This window comes from Sinocyclocheilus rhinocerous, unplaced genomic scaffold (genome assembly GCF_001515625.1).
Source record: "Sinocyclocheilus rhinocerous isolate Xijiao unplaced genomic scaffold, SAMN03320098_v1.1 scaffold2468, whole genome shotgun sequence".
In the NCBI taxonomy this organism is placed as follows: domain Eukaryota; kingdom Metazoa; phylum Chordata; class Actinopteri; order Cypriniformes; family Cyprinidae; genus Sinocyclocheilus; species Sinocyclocheilus rhinocerous.
The window spans coordinates 565,615-574,836 of record NW_015655382.1 but is presented as its reverse complement, the minus strand read 5'-3'; the positions used below and the strand labels follow the sequence as shown (position 1 = coordinate 574,836).

The window sequence follows — 9,222 nt, the reverse complement described above, 5'->3', positions numbered from 1 at the left end:
TAAGCCAAGAGGAGACTGGTTTTCTTTTGCTAAAGTAAGGAAACTTTGCTTCCTTTGCTCCTGTTAACAAACGTTGGTTTTCACGAGACTCACCGGCGCATGCGCAACGCCGACATCTTACATCATCCTCCCGAAGCTGCTTCCAGTGTACAACAGTGAGCGCAAGCTACATTAAAGTGATTATTACGTTTTGAATACGGATATTTTCTTACAAAAACGCATCGATTCGCTACAGGAGGCCTTTGTTCACCCCCCGGAGCCGTGTGAGACACTTTTTTTTATGGATGGGCGCATTTTAATTAAGTGCTTTTGAACTGATGCATGCAACACCCACTGAGTGCCATGAAACAGCTTGAAAGATCAAAAACAATTTTTAATATAACTCCGACTGGATTCGTCTGAAAGAAGAAAGTCATATACACCTAGGATGACTTGGGGGTGAGTAATTTATGGGCTAATTTTCATTTTTGGGTGAACTAACCCTTTAAAGGCACATTTTCAATGCTAACTGACCCATCAAACTTTGTCTTTGATGGGTCTTTGTGACTTGTGACATTCTTTGATTGAATCAATCATTTTTTGAGTCAAGTGAGAATGCAATGCTGTAAGCGTGGACCTTTTTTTGTTTACATGTGCAGTTATAATCAAGCTAAAGCAGGTCTACAGTCTCCTTCTCTTTGTCCAAGTACATTTACTTGTACTCATTTAGCTGTCTTTAGTGTGTGCTTTGATTATATTTAGGCTTTAAAATTCTTAAGTTATGCTCATTTGTGAAAATCATCATGATGAAGAAAACATGTAAGAATCATAAACTTTTGTTGGTCACTGTGCTTATTTTCTGTAATAATCCAAAAGTCAATGGAAAAATCCTTTTTTTTTTTTTTTTTTTGAGGGAACCAGCGAGATCCTAATTTCTGGGTTGGTCTACAAAAAAAATGTCATGACAATGATGACAGCTGCATCCGAAAGCTAAAAATGTATGTGGCGGTAGGTAGGCAACAAGGCACATCCAAATTTAAAGATTATATTCTTATTAATATTTATATATCTTGTAAAGTTTCAATAATGTAAAACACTAAATTGAATATTCTCTTTAAAGCAACACTATGTAACTTTTTCTGTGTTCAAATTTAGCAAAATGTATATAATGAGCGAGTACATCATGAATTCATCTTCCAAACCGCGTGTTTGTCTTATTCCGAATCACTACGGTACACTTATAATAAGTACTTATATTTGGACTATTGTAGCCTGGTCGGGTCGTCACCGCTGCGGAGTAACACATACCTGCGTGAATCGCCATAGACAAACTTAGAGAAGTAGTTCCGGTTGGAATGTTCTTCCGCGGGATGTGTGCAGTTCTGTTTATTAACCGCTAGAGCGCCAAAAGTTACATAGTGCTGCTTTAAAGCACTTGTATACGACAAGCTCGTAATCACGACTTCATAAATGGGAAATAGGACATTTCCGATAGCACGTGAAGGCAGCATTAATCTCACAAATGTTGATAAATTATGGGGGAAAAGTCACTTTAAATAGTTAGGCTACTAAGCTTGGAGGAAGCACTGTCAGAAAAAAGATACAAAAGCTGTCACTGGGGCGGTACCTTTTTTGAAAGGTAGGCTATCTGTATCATTAAGGTAGGCCTACCAATATGTAGAGTTTATAGGTAGCCTACTAATTTCTACCTTTAAAGTAGGCTACTTACATGCAACGTTAAGGGTAAGTAAAGTGGGCTACATATGTGTACTTTTTGACAGCTTTTGTAGCCTAATTATTTTTCTTTTCTTTCTGAGAATGTGGTTCTCTTCTTTTGTTCAACATACCTGGCATATGCAATAAAGGCAGACTTTCTGGAAATGTAACTAGTTTGTAATGAACATTGACGCATTTGACAAAAAAATTTGTTTGGGGAAACTCCTTCAAGGCTTGATGTTTATTTCAATGAAGATTGATATTGTTTCCCATTTCGCGTCGTATGCTTTTCGAATGAAGGTGAGTCTTTGTCTCCTCTGTTTAGTTTAATTGTTGTTTTAACACGGTGATGTATTAACTGTTTGTATATGAGTGGAGCGGCTCTACATTTTCCCTCCTGCTACTGCTTCTGTAATCGTTCGGCCGAAACTCCACTCCGGGTTTTCCTTCTCCAGCTTCCCCCGTGAGCAAAGCTAGCCATCTCCTGGCCAAGGGTCAGAAATTAAAGCAGCACTATGTAACTTTTTCTGTGTTCAAAATTTGCTAAATGTATATAATGAGCGAGTACATCATGAATTCATCTTCCAAACCGCGTTTTTGTCTTATTCCGAATCACTACGGTACACTTATAATAAGTACTTATATTTGGACTATTGTCGCCTGGTCGGGTCGTCACATACCTGCGTGAATCGCCATAGACATAAACTTGGAGAAGTAGCTCCGGTTGGAATGTTCTTCCGCGGGATGTGTGCAGTTCTGTTTATTAACTGCTAGAGCGCCAAAAGTTACATAGTGCTGCTTTAAAGGGGGCTTGGAGCAAAAATTCCACCAAAGTGGACAAAAATACAGGATCAAGTGAAAATGGAAATTAAATGAAAAGTGTTGATTGTGGCATTAAATTTAAATCTGCTCCCGTTGCATTATATTATATTGCATTATATTTCTTATAAATATTGAATCATATTTTCTCCTTTCACATCATTTTGCTTCTTATGCGTTTTTACAGCGTTGCGCATTATTAGCCTACCATTCACACACGATTCTGTTGAGCTTATGAATGCAATGGCCAATCAGAGGCATCATCGCTGAAACACCCGAGTTTTGTTTCATTGCAGGCACTTGCTGACTGAATTCTGCTCTCGCGAATTCTCTCGTCATAAACAAAGTGCAGACCTACCATTCATTCATTCATTCATTCATTATTTATTTATAAAGCACATTTAAAAACAACCCAGGGTTGACCAAAGTGCTGTACAGATAATAGAAGTCAAATAAAGATACAAATGATAATATCTAAAAAAAAATAAAAAATAAAAAATAGTAATAATAATAAATTAGAAATCCACACTAAGCAAATGTGTTTTAAGTTTTGATTTGAAAGAGGAAAGTGATGACACCATTCGGATCGAAACCGGTAGGCTGTTCCAGAGTTTGGGGCCTACTGTCGCAAAAGCTCGGTCTCCACGATGTTTTAACCTCGATCTACACACAGAGAGCAATCCAAGGCTGCCTGATCTAAGTGACCTAGAAGGATTGTGATAATGTAAAATGTCAGAAAGATACGCTGGTGCTAGGCCATGTAATGCTTTAAAAACAAAAACTAGAATTTTAAAATCTATTCTCAGTTTGACTGGTAGCCAATGCAGAGAAGTTAAGATGGGAGAGATATGATCAAATTTTCGACTGTCAGTCAGCAGCCTGGCTGCAGCATTTTGTACCATTTGAAGACGCCCGATGGATGATTGATTTGCACCATAATAAAGTGAATTGCAATAATCAAGGCGTGAAGTAATAAATGCATGGATAACTTTTTCAAAGTTCTTTAAAGAAAGAACAGGTTTGACTTTTGCGAGACGTCGTAAATGATAAAAACAGGATTTAACAACAGAATTAATTTGTTTATCGAACTTGAGACCTGAATCAAACAACACACCTAAATTGAATCAAACAACCACGCAAGTAAGATTCATTTCACAGTGCTTTAATGATGATAATGGGAGGTTTTTTTTTCTTTTCTTTTTTGAGAGTGCTTAAACTCCTGCTAGGCTGAAGTCAGTTATAATGTTCTTTGGTCTTTGCCCGCTTTCTGTATAATTTATTTACTGTTTGAATAACCATGGAAACGAAAGCGTTATTATTAGTAACTTACAATATTTTTATTGAATTGTGATAAAAATATTTTGTGACATAACTCCCATATAGCCTACTTAGCCTACCTAAAAAAGATCGGGTTTATTATGTGAGTAGTTAATAGATTACACTAACATTAGGCTAGTTCTTTAAAGAAAGAACAGGTTTGACTTTTGCGAGACGTCGTAAATGATAAAAACAGGATTTAACAACAGAATTAATTTGTTTATCGAACTTGAGACCTGAATCAAACAACACACCTAAATTGAATCAAACAACCACGCAAGTAAGATTCATTTCACAGTGCTTTAATGATGATAATGGGAGGTTTTTTTTTCTTTTCTTTTTTGAGAGTGCTTAAACTCCTGCTAGGCTGAAGTCAGTTATAATGTTCTTTGGTCTTTGCCCGCTTTCTGTATAATTTATTTACTGTTTGAATAACCATGGAAACGAAAGCGTTATTATTAGTAACTTACAATATTTTTATTGAATTGTGATAAAAAATATTTTGTGACATAACTCCCATATAGCCTACTTAGCCTACCTAAAAAAGATCGGGTTTATTATGTGAGTAGTTAATAGATTACACTAACATTAGGCTACTTTTAGCCTTAGCCTGCAGTTGGTTATCAATTGACAATACAAAAGTACAAACATACTGTACATGCCTAATAAAAATAATCATTCTGAATATTATTATTGATGTATTTCCTTTTTTCTTCTTCTTCTTTTTTGTAATTGAAAAATGAGAAATGGGGGACCACTGTGGATGCTGCATCTGCTGCTTGTCTAAAAAAAAAGAGGAATGTCACCACCAAAAATAATGACATCAACACCGTACTGAGCAAGAGAAAGGAGAACAGACAGAAATGAGATTGCTTTTATTAGGTGAGATGATTGTTTGTTTGTTTTTTAAATCATAAGTTCCATCCAAACAATCTAATATATAGCAATCATGTGTGTGTATTTTTTTAATTTGTATTTATTTAGTTATTTTTTTACTTTCTCACAACAAGATAGAAGGTAAAAGTTGTGAAAAATTATTTGTATACTCTTTTTTTGGTCTCTAAAAGTAAAGTAAATTTAGATATAGATTATAAAGATATCTTTAGATATTGTGACAAAAGCAGGGGTTTGTTCCATCATCTCTTGAGGGGAATTAACTGGCGTGTGTTCATATACAAGCTGATTAGACCAGATGATTCCCAAAACTAACTTTTCTTGTTCCATTGTAATTTTTGTGGATGTATGACTTCAGTTTCCCTGAACAATATTTGAGAGAAATAGGCCTTTTGTGTACATAGAAAAAGTCTTAGATCTTTGAGTTCAGTTCATGAAAAATGGGGGCAAAAACAAAAGTGTTGCGTTTATAATTTTGTTCAGTGTAGTTACTTAGTACAGCAAAAGTGAAAAATCATTTTTTGGCTTTCATTTAGGCACGAGAGAAAGTGGAAAGAAAACGTTTATGAAGCAGCTGAGAATAATTCATGGAAGCGGATACTCGGAAGACGAGAGACGTAGCTACACTAAACTGGTTTTTCAGAATATCTTCCAAGCTATGAGTGAAATGACAGATGCCATGAAGACGCTAAAGATCCCATACTCCAACCCACAGAACGAGGTGATCAAGAGACCGAGTGTGTTTTTAAAGTAACTTCAGAGCCCAGAGATTAATGAGGGCCATTTTATATCAACAATCATATGTTACACATTCGTTCAACAAGGTGGTGGGATTAGCAAAATAAATAAATAAATCATAAAAAAAATGTTTTAAGAATAAATCTAAAAGATCATTAAAAAATAATTGATCAGTGAATCATTAAAAAATATTTAATACAAAAAAATAAAACACAATTTCACCATTTTTATGAATGTTTTGCAACAATTTAAGAAAGATTGGATCTTGTACTGTAATGTATTGTCAGTCTCATTAGGTCTGTGATATCTAGATTTATGCCCAGTGGGTCCAGGAACAGGACATACATCAAATAACGCAGCTGCCGTGGAATCACGCACGGATTATTTGTCACCTATGGGCAGACAAAGGCATTAAGATCTGTTACAGTCGACGCAGAGAGTATCAGCGACTAGACTCCATTAAGTAGTAAATGCTTAACGGTTCCTGTCAGTTCCTGTCTTTTTTTTGTGAATATTTCATCTTCTCTTTTTCTGATGCCACTGACAATTCCTGTAATGAATGTTATGCAAATAAGGCCTTCATAAGCAATTCTATGTCATATGGTGTGGTTTTTGATCAAAGTGAAGATATAATTAATAGTAACAAATATGATTTTAAAGTTTTATTGGAAACATGGCCCGCATTGTAACCGAAGACTACATCCCAACATATCAAGATATTCTCCATGTCCGATCTCCCACTGACAGCATCACAGAGCAGTGCATTAGTTTTGAGAAGACAACTCTCAGGTATTGCAATGACCAACCAAACCTAATAATGTTGGGTTATGCTGGAATTTAAAGGGACCGTTCATGCAAATATCTGTCATCATTATGAGACATCTAAACTTGATTTTTGGATTGTCGGTCTTTAAAGGTTTGTAGAAGTCAGTGGTCAGAGAGGATTTAGAAAAAAATGGATTCATTGCTTTGAGAATGTGACATCGATCATATTTTTAGCTTCTCTCAGCGAGTACGACCAATCTCTGGAAGAGAACAACAAGGATGTAAGTTTCTACCTCTCTCTATCCCTAAAATCCTTTTCAGGGAAAGTTAATTTACCATGTGGCCATATTTACAATGCTTTAAATAACACATCACAAATCAGAAACAAAATCTGACTGTCTTTGCCTTCCATTCTTCGTGGCCAAAAGGAAAGACCGATTGACTGAAAGGCAACTAATCAGTTTGATCATTTAAAAAAAAATGGCATTTAGAAATTCTGTTGCAGAATTTCTGGCAGTCTAATCAATTAATGATTATTCATTAGCCAAATTTTGAGTTGAGCATTGTGCATTGTGGGATACTGTACCTGCATTGTGTATAAAACAAGTCTACACCACCCTGTTAAAAATGCAGCTTTTTGAGATGTAAAAAATGAATTCAAGTAAAATCATGTCATATTTTTACACTTTAACATAAGAGTGAAACAAAACAAAAAGTCTTAAAATAACCTGGTTGCACAAGTGTACACACTCCTGAAATAATGCTTGGTTGGAACTCATTTAGCTTTTAATACAACAGCCAGCCAGTCTTTTTAAATGAGAATCTATCAACTTAGTACATCTTGATTTGATTGGTAACAAAGTAGGCTACTTTGTCTTATTATAAGAGTATAATTGTAGGTTTTTGATTTTCCTTTTTCCTTAAAAGTTTAAAAAGATCTAACATGATTTTAGATTTGTTTTCCATTTCAAAACGCTGAAATTTTAACAGGCGTGTGCAGACTTTTTACACCCATTGCAAATCAGTATACTCCGTTTTATGCTTCAAATTTAGTAAACATTTAGCCTAACTATAAGATACCCAGATGACTTACTACATCTCCCACAATGCTGTGTGCTCAGCTGGCATTTTTTCTCAACTTGATCAGACTGCCAAAAGTTAAGACATTTTTGCACCATAATAACCATACTTCATGAGATGGCATAGGCTACATGTAATGAGATGGCAGTCCTAGTTTTGCAATCCTAGCTGTCCACTAGATAGAATTCTCTTCCAAACAGCTATGCTCTGAATTCAGAACAACGTAGCATACAGTAGCCTACTACCACCTTTTAAATCTGTTTGTTCTCATATGTCTCCAGTCGTTTGTGTGTAATATTGATAAATCTGTAGCTATACTTTTCCTCTCTTTTTCTCCAGAACCGTATGGAAGAGAGTTTGTCACTGTTCTACACGACCATCCACTCACCGTGGTTTGCTAATTCATTCATCCTCCTCCTTTTAAACAAAATGGACATCCTCTCCGAGAAGGTTCAGTTTTCAGACCTAAAAACATACTTTCCCAGATTTGAAGGTAATTTGGTGCAAATTAAGTTAAGTAAAAGGCAGCATTATATGCGAGATCTCTTATTTCGTTATTCCTGATTCACACTTTCTTTTCCTTTCCTCTGCGGCTTGGCGCCACCTTCAGGCAAACGTCAGGACGTACAAGATGCCATGCAGTTCATTGCACAGTTATATGAACAGAAAGGTACTAGCAAGGAGACAGAGGACAAAAGAGTGATTTACCCTCACTTCATCTGTGCCACAGACACCATAGACACCCGTGCACTCTTCCACACTGTGAAACATGCTTTCATGTTACAGTTATTACGGAAGTATGAAGTGTTATAATGAGCCCAAACTGCACCTTCGGTGGCTCAGACTGTATTGATTTCCATAAAGAAACATTTCCATGCTCAACAGCTGAATAAATGTTTTATTATTCAGGTGTTATATACAAACTCAACATACTGTAAAATAATAAAGTGACACTGCAATTCTGAATTTCACTAACATCAGTAGGGAAGGTACCGTAGGCATCAATAATCGGGGCCCCTGGCACTGTACACTCTTAAAAATAAAGATATTTATTATTACTTTAAAGAGTGTAGTATACAACAAAAAGCAAAGCATGACTGGCAGGGTGGGGAGCCAATCAGAGACAGACGTGCATGATGGGTAGGTATGGAGGATGGAGGAACTGGAGGAGAGACTTCAATTGAGAATCATTTGACAGAATTAAGTCAGCCCCTGCTTTAACGTTTCAATTTATGGCAAGTATATAACTGTTAAAATAATTTTTATAACAGGTAGTAACTATTTAAAAGTTACTAATAATGATCCTGTAGTAGCTTGTAACTATTTAAGCAGATGACTAACAAATTCAGTTATCAATTATTTATTTATTAATTACTAATTGAGTTCTATATTATAATTGTTACTAGAAAAAATCGGCTAGTTTTCTCCACACATTTAACTCCAGTGAATATTTCTCAGGGAACGTTTAAAATAACATTTGACAAAAAAATTAATTGAACAAATCTGATTATTGATTAGTATGGTTAAATTATGAGTGCACTTTTAGTTTGCTTCAGTCCTGGCATCCATTGTAGTGGACATGAAAAAAAAATCTAATAAAAAAATGAATTTGCACAAATCTTGTTATTTAGACTTATTTCTACTTGGAGAAGAGCATATCAAGTGATTTTATTTTTTTTGCTTAGTGGAAAAAAATCAGACCTGAGGAGTATTGCACAAAAGCAAGATAAGGGATTAAGCTGAGATTTTCCAGTTATCCTGGTTGAATGTAGCCGACTCAGTTGCATGAAAGCAGGCTAAATTAAGCTAAATTATGTTACTATGGAGAGATATTCTTTGCAGCTAGCCTGCTCCAGAGCAGGCTAACAACCAGGCTAAAATTAATCCTAGTGATTTATCTGTTAGTTCCGCTGT

General features: G+C 35.5%; 1 protein-coding gene across 3 annotated transcripts; it reads left to right on the top strand.

Moving 5' to 3' along the window:
• Positions 1 to 1,633: 1,633 nt before the first annotated feature.
• LOC107717984 (guanine nucleotide-binding protein subunit alpha-11-like) lies at positions 1,634 to 8,180 on the top strand. 3 transcript variants are annotated; one of them, XM_016524898.1, is made up of 9 exons: positions 1,634 to 1,722; positions 1,928 to 1,995; positions 4,576 to 4,713; positions 5,262 to 5,446; positions 5,775 to 5,929; positions 6,124 to 6,252; positions 6,380 to 6,509; positions 7,648 to 7,801; positions 7,919 to 8,180. In XM_016524898.1, exons 3-9 carry the CDS (start codon positions 4,695 to 4,697, stop codon positions 8,119 to 8,121), a joined length of 975 nt encoding a protein of 324 aa, XP_016380384.1. In that variant the 5' UTR covers positions 1,634 to 1,722; positions 1,928 to 1,995; positions 4,576 to 4,694; the 3' UTR covers positions 8,122 to 8,180. The 3 variants fall into 3 exon arrangements, with proteins under 3 accessions (XP_016380384.1, XP_016380385.1, XP_016380383.1); XM_016524899.1 differs by lacking the exon at positions 1,928 to 1,995; XM_016524897.1 differs by having other exon boundaries at positions 1,634 to 1,995.
• The last annotated feature ends 1,042 nt before the right edge of the window (positions 8,181 to 9,222 follow it).